We start from the raw sequence: 15,291 nt of genomic DNA on the forward strand, positions 1-15,291 counted from the left end.
TTAACCTGCGGTGGCACTAATATTACTAGAAGCCAACATTTATGCATCAGTCATTTATTTGTTTAATCGTGCAGAGAGCCTGGGACAGCTGAGCCATTCATGGAATGATAATATGGCCTCTAAGATCCTTCCTGACATTCGGAGATCTGGTTCGGCTTCATGACGCCCAGTACGTTACGGCCACCCTGAGATTTTAGGTCGTGAGTGGCAGTTCTTTCATGAGATTGAAATGAACAACATAGCAATTAGAGTTATTTGCTCTGGGCTGTGTTAAAGTGGTTCCAAAACAATTTGGTTATAGAGCATATGGCAGTGAAGAGACAGGCCAAATTTGTCATTATAATAGTCCAAATCTGCCATTTTCCCTGAGGAAAAAAATACATGTTGACCAGGGTGATGCAGTAAAGTCGGTATTTCTGCTAAGCAAAAATCCAGGCTTGATGGCAGATATCAAGGGGAGACAGCACATGCAGGCCCACCACTCTCCAGATTGTGGCTGGATTAGATTTTAGAGAAAATAAACATTCCTGGGACTGTTACCTCCCTTCCTTTAACAGATGCCCTGACACTGAATCAAGCGGCACCAGAAAACCAGGACATTAATTTTAGCTTTTGCATATTAATATTTAATGTAGGTTCATGTGAAATTCTGTTCAAATTTCATTTCCTTTTCAGAAAAGGGCAATCTACAAACTTAAATATCATACTGCACATTGTTGCTTATCTGCAGTTGTTAGAAGATAAACATCAATGAGAGAATGAAAGCAACAGGAAAGGACAGTTAAATGGATGAAGTGTCGCTGCAGAGAGAATGACAAGCCCTGCCGTTTGAATCACCATCAGGAGGTGTGCATGATTTCCCAGGGCAGAAGATATGGAAAGACGACGTACCTGAAGTTTGGATTGTGCGATATGGGTCAGATGTTGCTCACCTGGCTCATTGTATTTTTAAAATAGGCTAAAAACCCATAAACCATGTGACCCCCCCACCACACCGAGTCTGAAAGGATGTATGAAGGACGAACAGGCGAACAGGAAGAGTCCCCCGGACCACAAGGACAGCTCACATACATTATACACACAGCAGTAACTCATTTAAATGTTATGGGAACCAACCAGGCACATGATTGACTTTATAAGTTGAGATTCCTCACCTGCTGACTTGACCCTGATGAAAAAGTCAGTATTACTGCAGTCACACTCACTTTGCTCTAACAGGCAACACTGTGCATCACTCCCAGCATGGGGGCTCATCTGCGTATAGCTGTAAATGTTTATTTTTATATGTGTATGTCTATATTATATATATATAGATATACACAGATAGATATAGACACACGCACACACACACAGAGTATGGCTATAACTGGGTCCATAATAAATGATGCTGTCTCTCTGCTGAACTCTGCATTGGGTCCAGCACAGAGAACATTTGCTGTATCACAAGGATGCCAGATTACACAAATAAATACTCAGTTAACCTTGCGTACTTTTCAAGATAAAACAACACAGGCCGGTATTGCTTAACCATTAACAATCGCTCCAGTTGCACATTTAATGGATTATAATTCACCAGGAGATTTTTAAAACCCCAATAAATGTTTTGAAAAGCAAAAACCCAATTTATTCCCCTACAATGGTTCATGCATCTTAAAAGGTCGCTTCCCTGAGGGTTTCCGTGGAACAACCTGTTTAATTCATTAAAACGCATGCAACACAGTAAAATCGTTGCAATAACAAAAGATTTTCTATTATCTGAAAAATTACCGTTTCAATCCATGAAACCAAATATGGTAAATATGGTACTTGCCAAAGCATCAAATAACCAATAAAACACATCATAGCATACAAATAGCAGGAAGGATGATGCTACAGCATTACTCCCAAAATAAGCAGAAGAAAGAAAAGTATTTCGAAAAAATGTACCAAGGCCATTCTTGGGGGGGGGGGGGGGGGGGGGGAGAGAAAAGTGATTTAAAGGAAAAATGCGTTTTATTTAGTGTTTGTAGACAGCGAACCAAAGGCTGATGAAACATCACAGGTGCGACAGAAAATAAATATACATCAATGTTCGGGTCACGTAGGTAAGAGGAAATTCAACAAGTGTGGCATCGTTTGCTGTGCTTAAGGCGTTAGCCTTCAAGCACACAGACAATTTCCTCATCTGCCTCGAGCACTCGCACATCACACTGGGGAACTGCCAGCCCCGAGCAGCAGCACCGCACAGCACTGAGCGCACATCAGCCTGACAGGCTTCCATTTCCAGCAGGAAACGTTACAATAAAAAATGCACTTTGAATAGTTATTGTCTTTCGAAACATCTCCTAATGCTGCCTTTTTAAAAATTTGGCTCCAGACAAATGAAATGTGAGGACCACAGAGCACGTAGAAATCCTGTCAGTCATTAGCAGGTTCTCAGATCACGAAACAGCATAAATTCACCACACGGGTTACAAAGAGAGAGCCAAAACTGACATTGGTACACACCCAGGTTTATAAACAGCAGAACACACAACCATGCCCAGTATTGTACAGGATAACAACCAGCTTCAGTGCCATTAGCACTGCAATATAAGGCAAGCAGTCACTAACAGAATCTGTTCATTGTTCCTATAAAAATCCCATATTCCTGATCTCAAATTTCAAAACTGCATTAACAGGGCTGCCATGAAAGCCAGAATAAGGATTTCAGACACGCACGTGAATTTAATGAGAACAGTGACATTTTATTATAAAATGAATGTAAACAAAAACAAAGCACCGTGTTTCTATTTAAAAAAAAAAAAAAAAGACAGCCTCTTCTGGTTGGGTTTCCACATAATACAAATACATCAATGTAGATGAACAAGCTCTCCAAATAAAAAGGGGAGGAACAAAATGTATATATAGGAATATGCAAGCAAATTTTATTAGAACTGTCCTTCCGATATGAACCGAAAAAGCTGCATCAACTTCTCAAGGGTGGAATAATGGAATGTGAAGGTCAATTTGGAGGCACGTCTGACTCGCACGTCCAAAGTCAAATTACTGCTTCCCTTGCGGAGATCTACCCCTGGGACTCTGGGACAATGTCTGACAGAGCCCCAAGTGGAGGAGATGGAGAACAGGGGGGGGATGGAAAATATCCTTAGTTGCCATCCTGGGAAGAATGACTGCATTACTCAGACCGCCTTCCGGTGATACTCTGGAGGAGCGACTTCATAATCAGTGGCACTGAAGAGGGTGGGAGAGTTCTTCACTAGGTACCTGAAACAAAGAGAGCCTATTAAGATGATTCACCTAAGGAATGTGACATTAAACAACAGGTCAAGCCAATCTTAGGAAGCAGGGTGAGAGTCGGGATGGGCAATCTGATGATTTTATATCGTGATCAATCCTGAAGACGTCCCCGATCCTCTTTTAATGCAAACTGTAGAAAATTGTGACCTTTTGTGCCCTAATAATGCTTCCAAACTATACATAAACCATTGATGGCCACAATAGTGTGGATCCGTACTACGCTTACAAACCAACAGAATGACTTCCTACTAGATGGCTGTGCGCACGTCAGTGGCAGAGGCATCGCAGGCGGGGTTACACAAGATAGCATTGTTTAAGAGTGCGGTTAGTTTAGTGACACAAAAACATTAAGTTAATAAATTGATGCAACTCCCAGAAACTGCAGAGAATCACTGAAGTAGGGCTGCTGAGATATCGGATATCACAATGGGATGGTTTTTGCAAAAAATATTGCGATATTTATAAGACACAAAAAGGAGTTCAAGATATAATTTACCGGAACTGTAACGAAAAATAACTTTCTGAAAATACCACATACAGTATAATGTCCAGAGAGTATAATGGTATTAAAAAGCCTGATCTCAACCCAACTGCAGCAAAAAAAAATGCAGCAGAATGCGTTTGATTAAATTTGCCGTACTTGGCATCACACATCCTGCAATGCAACTATTGCATATGCACACATCGCCATGGCAATGCTGAAAGTATACATTGTGCAGCCCTACACTAAAGCAGATCAAACTTCACAGCATAGCCAGGTATACCAGTATATACCACATCAACTGTGTATATGATTGTTATGGAATGTGCAAAAATACATGGTTAGACAGAGGTTTAAAAAATAGCTCCCAATATTAGGAAATATGAAAATAAGCTGGTTACTTCAGTGTCATACCAGCTTGACTTCCATACAAACAAGCCAGATGTTCAGCCCTTCAATTACAACTGAAACTCTACTCTCTGAACAAACAAATCCAATCAATGCATTATGCTTATTCAATTGCGGCAATCAAATCAACTCCAAGGGCATCCCATTTACATGTAAAGGGCAGAAAAATGTAACCGTAGATGCTTATGCAGTAAGATTAGATGACAGCGCATTATCATCTAATGAATTGCACATCGTTACTGATCATGCAGGGGACTCTCCAGGGAAAAGTCCTGGGAAAAACACGGGTGGCTGCTCCATTTCTGCCGATCAGATGGAATCTTGCAAAAATATCAGAGCAGTGCCCATTCTGGACATGTATTTTACCAAGTGTAGCAAGACAGGCGCCTTACTTCAGAAAGTCCTGCAGGTAGTTCAGAAGCAGAGCCAGGCTTTTCTCATCTAGGGGAGTGTAGGCCAGCATCGCCCCAATTCGCACTGTCCAACACAAACACTCACATGTTATTAGCTGCAAATTACAGGGGTTAACAGATATGGACAACTAATGACTCGTAGCAAACCTGGCAGATATTGGTGTAACATGTGCTCCCAGCATGCTCCTGCTCTCATAAGCCATCCAATCATAACCCCCTGAGTTTGTACTGGCAAACTAACCAAAACAAAGCAAATCCAGCTCCGACTCCAGCTGCCCTAAACAGCACAACGCCGAAAAGTAAAAGTATTTACTATTTCTATTTACAGTCACGAAAAAGATTTCAGTCTCCAGAACGTACCAGTTTATCAATCTGTTCAAAACAGTGACATTGCTCTAAGGATGCTTTAAGGCAGCGTTTCTCAAACTTATTTGTCCTGGGGACCAGTCATGTCAGGTTTGGGGCTGCAGGGCCTTGCATAATGACCGACCCCAACCCCTAGCTTTCCCGTAACCCCCTCCCCCCGCATAGATAGATATTATCACTATAGATAGATAGTAATACTATTATTATTGCTATTATTATTATACCTGACCAGATCTGACTGAATTTTGATTGGTGCAGAAGCGAGACTCCACAGACTGGCAGGAACCCTCTCACGGACCAGCACCGATCCGCAGCCCAAAGTTTGAGAAGCGCTGCTTTAAGGCATTTCTGAAGCTTTCTAGTATATTTGCATGCAAAATGTCGCTTAAAAAAATCTGTGCGAGGGCAGCTCTGCCGCAGGGGGACCCACCAAAGAGCCTCAGCAGATGCGGGGCTCCATAAACTTGGGACATGGGTGCGTCAGGATGGTCTGCCAAGATCTCCGCATACTGCGGTCTCTCGAATTTGTAAAGGAGTTGGGTGCCGAGCATGACATTGAAATACTCCCGAATACCAGCGACCACCTCGTTTACAGCATACTCTCTGCGGAACAAGGCGGTTTGGAGCACATCAACACACTGGCTGCACAAGGGCATTTTCAAACTTCTCGTGACAATTTGTTTCTCTGCATCCCGACAATTCTCCACTCACTCACTTGTTATCGGAGTTCCCTCTTGATTTCTTATAGCTTGCATAGTCTTCTAAGATCGTATCAACATTCTTTTTCGCTGGAAGATGAAAAAGCTGAAAAAGTCACATTAAAATAATGTCAAAGACAATCACTTCAAAGAAAAAAGTAACTGCAACTATTAGGCGTATGTGTGTGTGTGTGGGGGGGGGGGGGGTGCCTTAGCACTGACACTTTTGCCTGAAGGATTGAAAGTGCCCCATTTTGACGTCCAAAATGCCCTTTTTTAGATATCTAATAATGCAAAATCTCTTGCACCACCCCCCTCATTTTTCCTGCCAGCACTGTACAGTGCAGCGTCATAAGGAACTGAGAGATGGTGTGGCTCATGAATACAGTGTGCAAATGTAAACTGCAGTTTTATTGCTAAAAGGTATTTAAGGACCAACCGCCATATATCATAGTTACACATTCAGTTCCTTCATGGTGACTATCAAGCTAATGGTGCTTTTCCACTGGCAAACCAACACTGCGAAGAGATACCAGTTACAGTGGAGCTCTCTTCAGTTTTCCACTACAGATGGGCCAACTCAGTAAAGGCGTTGCCGGGTTTGGAGAGCAACAGTGATGAAAAACCGAAGAGATGCTTATTTACTGTCCACACGGTGCACGTCATGATTTAGTGTGTGCTCATTTCCGCCAGCACGTCTGTGAGAATCGCCGAGTCATGTTAGCAGTGTGGCTCAGTGTGTTAAGACTCTGTGCCTGCGATCAGAAGGTCACTAGTTTGAGCCCGGCCTCCGCACGCAGTGTTGTTCGTGTGCCCTTTGAGCAGTAATCCCCAGCGCCGTGGGTGCTGCTTGCAGGTGGCTTGCTCTCACCGACATACATGTCTGTGTCATGTAGAGCAACATGGTGCAGGCAAAGAGAGAATTTCCCCACAAAAATCAATAGAGTGTTGTCACCATCATAATTAAATGTTGGCAGAATCAGCGTTTACTTGCATAAATTTCCATCATGAGTGCATTCCATTCAGCTGCTCTATAATACTATAAGTACGTGGTTGGAAATTTTCAAGTTCCAAGCTATCAGGAAGGCATCAATAAACTGCGATCTGCGATAGCACTAATAATGAATAATATATAAATTACGCCCCCTTTTCCTTCAGATAATCTATGCATATCAATGCAGATCACTCGTATTTTCGTGCATTTGGACCAATCAGATGGTGATGACGCAACCAGCTCGATCTGGTCATGCTTTTGGCCCTGCTAGTACCGAGCGCCATATCAGCACAGGTACGACTTGCATAATTTACAATGGAAAGACAGCAGTTCGTGATACTGCTCAGTTCCTGATGGCAGTGGAAAAGTACCAGAAGTTAAAAATATGTACATAATTTGCCTTAAATGTAAGGCTAATTAAAACAAAGCATCCAAAATTCAGGACATGAGAAAATACTACATCAGAAATATGGAGAAGAGACAGCATCTACTCTAGCATCTACCGAGCCACACTGCGCATCTGGCCTTAGCCACACTCTTGACACAACATTATTGCTTTCAGTATAGCATTAACCTCCTCAGACTGCTGATCTGCTTTCTGCTCCCAATTTCTGTGCTAAAGTGAGGCTGAGCGGCTGCACAAAATATTTGAACACAAGGCTGACGCTAACAAGTAGGAAATTAAAACTTACCACAGTAAAACTCAAATAAATGCAGGGAAACCAAAACATATACAAGGAAAAAAATAACCTCAACAACTGGAAATGTAAGCAACAACAAATGTCTTTATGATAAAAGTAGAACAAAAATTGTTGCAGCCCAGAGCGCAGTCAGGGGGTTCCTGTGCAGACTGTCGTGAGACAATGTGTATGAAGGTGTGCGTGAGTGTGTGTGCGCGCTTCCAAATACTAGCTAACCTGCTTCTGCCTGGTGATCAGGTCCCAGTCGTCTACCAGCCATGGCTTCAGCTCCTCCGGGATCTTCACCTTCACCTCAACGCGGTTTATGAACGTCTCCTCCTGGACGGTTAAATGAGGACATGGACGTTTCAGTACAGGCCAGGCCTGTCTGCCATTTAAAACAATCCAGTATTTGGACAGAAGCCCATTAGTCTGTGTGAAGTTTGCCAAATCTCTTATGTAAGAGGCTTTCAATACCATGACTAATTACTCGAGCGAGTCAGTCACATTTTAATTACCGCAATGTCACTGACATTGGAAGTGGACAGGACGTGTTATTTTGAGTCCATGGCAAACACAGCCAAAAATAACTGTGGGGAATTATGGGAGGACCCAGAAGACCAGGACGACACTGATGAAAAGCCAAGCACACAGTCTGGATCTGAAGTGAAGGATGAGAGCACAGACGAGGCTCAAAGTGAAGTGGGAGGGAGAAGCAGGAGGCCATACACTCTCGACGGTGGGATCAACGCGAGCCCTCTTCTTTCGCGGGGGCTGTGGCATCTCCCCTGAGCTGGCCCCTTCACCTGCCCCTGGTGCTGAAGGAACACCACTGTCACCCAGTGGACTAAAAGCGCACGGCACAACAGAAGCATCACCCCCACATAAATGCAGTGTGGAAAAGCTTATTAATGCACAGAAGTAACACTGCTTCTCATGCTAACGATAAAACACATATTCAGTGCTAAATTTATCATTTAAGTACAATACAAGAGAGGGTCCAACAGCTGATGGAAACTGACAGGTTGCATTTATAACTGAATTATAGTTTTCATTGCAATCATTGATTTTCTTAGGTCAGAAAAGTAACTCGGAATCAGAAATTCCAAAACACATTTCTTACTATCAATTAATGAAGTTATTTCTATTTTAAAAAAGAGATATATACTTACTCTTTTGTTTATTCTTTTTTGTTTTCCTAAAAAAAATTAGAGTAGACAATCAGAGAAGATTTACATTTAGAGCACCTAGTAGAGAGAGAACGTTGTGACCGACTTTCTGAACTGATGTAACAGCCTGACTCCTTCGGTCGCCCTTCCTGCCCCACCACTCTCTACATCCCACTCTCAACAAGGTGCTTTGAGATGTACGTGACAAACAGGTATTCTACTCAGGAAAAGCAAATCTTCATTCTGTCACTTACACAGAATGGCAGCCACACAAATTCAGTACTGAAATAAACATACAATGTAGCATTGCTCTGCTTTCACATGCATCAGAACTGGGGAGACGAGTGGTGAAAGTATACTCACACATCAACGTTTTTCTGCTGCACAGCAGCAATCTTCTTGCTTGGTGCTACACCCCTCATCTTTCCCTCAACATAATGATCCCTGGGAGAAAGAAAAACAGCTTAATTAGCAGCCCAATGTAATATAAAACGTGAAAACTCCCAAAAATATCTAAACATTGCACCTTACAAATCAGATAACAGACATTCTACAAAGGGGCTCGGCACTGGTAGCGGACAAGCCACTGCGATGCACGACAAAGCCACTTACTGATTAGCCTTTTGAAGCTCTTTTTGTTTCTGCAAGTTGGTGTCCACATATTTAAGCACTCTGCTTTCAGGGACCCATTCATCCCAGCTGAGAAAACACAAAAATCAACTATTCTCACTGACAAAAAAAAGTCCAAATAAGTTCATTTAAAAGATCAGCTTCACAAACCTGCTGGCCAAATCCTTAGTCGAAGGTGCTACAGCACTGCAATTAAACCTGTCTTTGGCTCAACATGTGTGTCACTGCAAAACACTGCAACTGCTCTCAGGGGTCCCACAGACTCAAGATGATATTCAAGAACTTCTTAGTTACCGTGCTGCACTTTATATCACGGTTTTCAAAAGCACCATTGTGCAGCAGTGCCCCCCCCCCCCCACAATCCCGATTTTTACATCAGTTTCTCAAAGCTTCTCTGAGGAGTTTCACAGACCAGTGGGGTCAAGAGCAAAAATACCCAAGTCAATAAAACAAAATACTGCACCAGATTCTGCACATGACTTCCTGATATTTCCTTGCATCTTTTGCAAACTCAAGCTTGTAAACTTTTATAATATGATACAACCGCCTGTGCTATTTAATTAAAATGCTGATTTTAACAGCAGACTGTAAATGCTTGCATTCCGAAAGTGTACAGCTTGCTAAAGGCAACGCTAATTTATCCATCTTGGTATTTCCCAATATGACATAGCAGCCAGCCTTTCACATAGTTTTACCTAAGTGCTACAATGCGTAACCCTCAATGCTGCTACTTATTAGTGGAAGAAATATGACAACACACTTTAACGTACACAAAGAGAGTAATAAAATCACAAGACTCACTTTTTATTCCATCCACTGTAATGAATAAAGTACCTCACTTGCTTGTCCTTGATATTAACTTTTACACACTGTAAAGAAAACCAGAATCAGCATAATCGTCAATTAAAAAAAAAAAAAAAACACGTGTCTTTGACTGCACTGTAACTAAAACATTCATAGAAATTTGTTATTCTTCAAGATGTGAATGGCTTTTGGAAATGACACCCGATTCTAACATACCAAACAAAGCACACAATACAGCCTCAGGTTTATTAAAATATTTACTTTCTGGGGTTTTTTTCTGTCCATAAAATGTTATATCATCTGTTAAACATTTAAGAATTTCGCAGTGTGGATGGAGAGGGACGACTGAGAAACAAAGCATCATACCTTAGCCTCGTAGAGCAATGGCCCATGAAAACACAGAACTCTTTCACCTGCAAAGCCAGACAACATGACTCAGTCAGTTACTGCTAACTGGAGGTGACATATCAAAGTTACATATCGTGAGACACACGTAACAAAAACAAAAACTCAAATCAAGCTTTCATACGAATCCATACAACTGTCTAATCGGGTCAACCAAACCACTCCTTGTGGACCAACACATACCTTAAATCGATATTTAAAGGCTTGCACATGGTGTAAGAAGGCCTACTTAACGTGCACCATTCCTCTACTTTGACGGTAAGCTGGTAGAAGATGAAGTTGGAATTTTAGGCAGAAATCTGGGTCTCTCATTAAAACACTTGACCACTATACTATCATCGTTAATTCTCTAAGGTTCAGGGGAGCCCTGCAAGACTTACCAAGACACGCTTTTATAAAGGCGATTGATCCATCAAAAGTGAAAGGTGGTGAATGTAAAACAGAATTCATATAAAGACTCAGGAAGTTTGCCAGGCCGAATTTATTTTCCGACCATCTGCATGTATGTGAACTACCCTCGCTGGATAAAGACGGACTGCAATTCCTACAACAGGCTCTCCTCCGATCGATGCATCCAGGAATCCTCCATTATATCCCGCATAATCAGTACAGATTCAGCACAGTATTCCTGGGTGTTTACAAGTAGCGTTACACATGTTTTAAATCTTTAGACTAGAAATTCGAAAATCTATCTAGCGGAAGACATAGATAGGTTACAACAATATATATACGGAATGACAATTCAACAGCACATTAGCCAGCAGCATGTTAGCTAGACATTCCCTCGCAGTCACCGTAGACAGGAAGCGAAATGAAGTACTGCCGGCGCTACAGGCAGACACGTTCACACAAACCAGTATATGAAACGGAATCCGCCATGTTGTATTTGAATAATTACCTGCTTAATAGAAGCTCTAGAAAGGACGAAAAAGCCGAAACTACCGGAGAGCGGAAGCGCGTCGACAGGGCAGCGCGATCTTAGGTAGGCGGAAAGTGGCCGGACAGCTGGCCGCAAAAAACCCGCAAATGGCCGTGAGATCGCTGTGCGAAGCACCCTAGCTTAACACAACCGTTCGAAAAAAAAATGAAAGAAACGTTAGTGCGCAGACATACTGCGGTCAGCTAGCGGAGTGGCGCCTGGCTGCACGCGGAGGCAGGCCAGCGTAACCGGTTCACTGAAACATCGTTGTGCTTCCGCTCACTGGGGACTCGCGTCAGCGCGAGGGCCTCGGCAACATAAACATCACTCATAGCGGGGAGAAAAGGCCACGGCAAACAGCCAACTGACAGTCACGGCAGAACACTCTCGGCGTTTCTTGTCTTTATTACCGCACTACCGGCGCCACATCGCCATTTTTGCGCGGCACGCACACAGCAGCGCGCGAGCTGGCGCCTCGCGCTGCCGGGACGGGCTCCACGGGCACGAAACGCAGCGCTGCTCGGAGTCCGGCGCAGGCGGTAGCATTCCTTACCTTCTTGAAATTTAGGTTTAGGGTCCTGTTTTGGCGCCATTCACAGATTAAACTATTAAAGTATCTGAAAAATCAAGTTCAGGCATCGCCAGCTCCGATTTCGTCCAGACACAATGAAGACGCCACTCTGCGTCATTGAGGCAACGCGTAGCCATTGCGCGTCCGTCAGGTGACCTAACGGCCAACTTACGTCACGCCTAGTTCTACCGAGGGGCGTGGTCCTTCTTTGTCCTTAGAAGGACATTTGAAAGTCATTCACTCTAACCAAAAATATGTTTTGTATGGTTAATTTTACCTGACTGCATGTTAAAGGTAGTTGGATTCCAAAAACAGTTTTGTAAATGCTTTAATTAAAAAGATCTGCTAAATAAGAAAATATACTTAAAAAATTGTAGAAACTAACGCAAAATAGCTTTTTTAATGTTTGTACGAAAATGTGTAATCCAACAATAATTACCAATGTGGCTATTATAACTATATACTGCTTGGTACTAGTTTTACAGCTAACTGGGACCTAAAGAGTGACAATGCTATTCCCCCCAACCTTTAAAAATATGCATTGTTTAGGAGTAATTAGAAACCACTTCTGAAACCATTTTTCCAAAAATGTGTTAAGATCCTATTACTCCCCCAGTCAATGGCACATTTCCAACTTGGAATTTCCATTCAAAACCCATTCGTCCTTCCTAGTCTGTGTTCCTGCATTTCTATAGCCTACGGTTGCAGAAAATCCTTGTTTTTGCTCAATTCGAAAGAGTTTATATGCACAGTAAACGGTCAACGCCACTTATGTTATTGACCTACGAACAGCGGCAAAGTATCGAAGTACAATTATTTCGTTAATCTACTTAAGTGCATTTTTCCACATATCTGTACGTGAGTAGATATAGCTGCGGACACTTTTGACTTTTACGCTACTACATCTTACAGCAAATATTTATACTTTCTACTCCTGTACAATTATTCTTACTGTTCCTGTTTCTTTTTAACTTACGACAGGGTAAGGCAGTGCATGGGACAGAGAAAATACCAGGATTTCGGAGCTTTTCTCATTAAAGCAAAGCCCAGGACTGGAAGCAGTGAGTATCGGCGCTAGAGCATTCGAATCTTAATTATCCGCTCATATAAACTTTTATAAAAGCAAGATAACCTTTGGGTCGCGTGATTTTTTCCGGTTAGAGAGATCGATTGCTATACAGTTTGCACTACATTTAACACCTTTCGATTCCTTACAGAAAATGGCTCTGGAAATTAGGTGACCCTCGGATGTTTGGGACCAATCGAATTTTATTTTTGAGATATGAGAAATATTTTGAAAGTGAATGTCTACTAGTAAAAATGTAATTACATATATCTGCAATGACATTTCTGCTATTAAAAGCTGAATTAAGGGTACGTGGACCTGGATTTTTGACTCCATCCATCCATTTTCCAAACCGCTTATCCTACTGGGTCGCGGGGGGTCCGGAGCCTATCGCGGAAGCAATGGGCACGAGGCAGGGAACAACCCAGGATGGAGGGCCAGCCCATCGCAGGGATTTTTGACTCGTCAAAATTAATATGTAGATATCTACAATATGCGCTTTTAGTAGTGAAAACTGAGTAATATCTATAATATGATTTGTCACTACTAAAATTGAATTTTGGATATGAAAGGGGAAAAATCAATTTAAGCCAATGGTAATATATGACTTGTAAAAACTGAGCTACATGTATCCACGAGGCTGAAGCTGGCGTCTTATTAGCAAAATCTGTTCCATCTCAAACGGACATAACGCATGTTCTACCATACTGACAGCACTTTATCTTGTCAATGTCAAAACGTGTGTCTGAAAGCTTAATACCATCTGACACACCAACTAATGGTCAGTGCGACTATGTTGGGATCAGTCTCTCACTCATAAGGCGCGCCATCTATCTGTCCCCCGCCTCCCACCTCCATCCTTTCGACCTCTGCCTTGCTGTCATCTCCGATGGCGCTCGCTATAGCGCGGAGCAAGATCGACGGCTGTTATTCTAGTGTCAGTGGAGGAAATATTGTCAACTGTTGATATCAGGAGTACATTTTTTACTAGTTGAAAATCCACATTTCTGATATCAGAAATTGGTATTTTAACCAGTTCAAATTCCAACTCCCATTGAAATACATGAGAAAAATGTTTTGAATCTCTGTAGCTGAAACAATTTTTGATAAAGAATTTGCCTTCTAACAAGTTAGAACTGAATTTGATACCCTCCAGAAGTGAATTAAAGCTGAAAAGATTTGCCATGGTAACTGCATCCGAGGAGCTACAGGCGAGCCGAGTTCCTGTGGCGTTAACACGGCACAAGTCCCTGGTTCCGCAAAAAAGGTTCTGGTTCCAATGAAACAGTTCCGGCGGTGTGGAGGCGCCTAATATCTTCCAAGATGCCGAATCTGTTAGGATTTGCCAGAGAAGTGCTGCAATTCAGAGCACAACACATGCTTTAAATTCAGTTCGATTGCAGTTGTTTTCACAGCAGATAGTTATTCATTTCTAAACACATTTCGTTTGATACATCTGTAGATTTTGTATCGATCCTACTAAAACATGTATTTCCATTGCTCAGTAATTGAAATTTATTGTGAGAATCATACGTCCTTATTCCAAGCAACTCCCTGTATCCGAGTGTAGTCAAGTGTGCTTCGGGACCGTCTTCCTCCTAAAATGTATGCATATTAATATTAATAATATTTCTATCATTTTACTATCAGGAAAAAATGAGCAAATAAGTCTGCAGTTAGAATGGACGCTATCAGGTCTGTCAATTAATATCGATGTTCAGGAATTAAGCCTTAACTCCCCAGCTGGGAACAGGTTTTTTCCACTTCCTGCCAAAATCTGCCATGCTTTTGTGTTAGACTATGCAAGCTGGCCAGGTTAGCGGTTTCTTACCTGGGAGGGGGGTAAACGGTGCGCGGTATGTTTTGTGATTAAAATTACCGGACTACAATAAAAAACTGAAAATGACAGGTAGATGTTCAAAAACGCCTTCTGTATATATGAATAATAAATCATTACATTTAAATGAACGATTCCTTCATGTCAAAGTTTCTCTAGCTAAATGGACAGCTTAAACTCTAGATTAAAATGATGCACATATCAGCGACATCGTTATACACCTATTTCCGTTAAACGTTTCGCATATGCTTCGCACTAGGATGCACCAGGATAAGATCTGAAAATCTGCCCGCATTCCAAGTTATTCCAAATTAACTAGACCTTGCTCAGAGCTGGATTTTCAAATTTCACAAGAGCTTTCTTCTCACCCGTTTTAGTTTCGTGCTGCCACCTACTGCTTTTGTGTGTGTGGTGCACGGCGAGTTTAAAGATTTAAATGTCTCAAAATTAAAACGCCAAATAAATGTTTGTTTACAATGCAATCTGTCACTCTGCTAACAGGTCATGTAATTACACAGGTAAAACATATAAGCAAATGCACAGCATATCACTATTAAATAACTCGTTTTCC

The 15,291-nt window shown here is 42.0% G+C and overlaps 1 protein-coding gene and 1 long non-coding RNA gene across 3 annotated transcripts; one reads left to right on the forward strand and one right to left on the reverse strand.

Annotated features, from left to right (window-relative positions):
• Positions 1-1,973: 1,973 nt before the first annotated feature.
• morf4l1 (mortality factor 4 like 1) lies at positions 1,974-11,983 on the reverse strand. Of its 2 annotated transcripts, none has more exons than XM_049030119.1 (12): positions 11,800-11,983; positions 10,289-10,335; positions 9,920-9,987; positions 9,101-9,187; positions 8,852-8,932; positions 8,492-8,517; positions 8,049-8,137; positions 7,557-7,658; positions 5,663-5,751; positions 5,378-5,550; positions 4,561-4,645; positions 1,974-3,246 (listed from the first exon to the last, which is right to left on the reverse strand). In XM_049030119.1, exons 1-12 carry the CDS (start codon positions 11,837-11,839, stop codon positions 3,162-3,164), a joined length of 972 nt encoding a protein of 323 aa, XP_048886076.1. In that variant the 5' UTR covers positions 11,840-11,983; the 3' UTR covers positions 1,974-3,161. The 2 variants fall into 2 exon arrangements, with proteins under 2 accessions (XP_048886076.1, XP_048886077.1); XM_049030120.1 differs by lacking the exon at positions 11,800-11,983 and adding an exon at positions 11,226-11,362.
• On the forward strand, positions 11,174-13,194 carry LOC125751396 (uncharacterized). The gene is made up of 3 exons (XR_007400604.1): positions 11,174-11,309; positions 12,799-12,878; positions 13,035-13,194. It is a non-coding gene; the product is annotated as an uncharacterized LOC125751396 (long non-coding RNA).
• Positions 13,195-15,291: the final 2,097 nt, after the last annotated feature.

This window comes from Brienomyrus brachyistius, chromosome 11 (assembly GCF_023856365.1).
Source record: "Brienomyrus brachyistius isolate T26 chromosome 11, BBRACH_0.4, whole genome shotgun sequence".
Lineage (NCBI taxonomy): Eukaryota > Metazoa > Chordata > Actinopteri > Osteoglossiformes > Mormyridae > Brienomyrus > Brienomyrus brachyistius.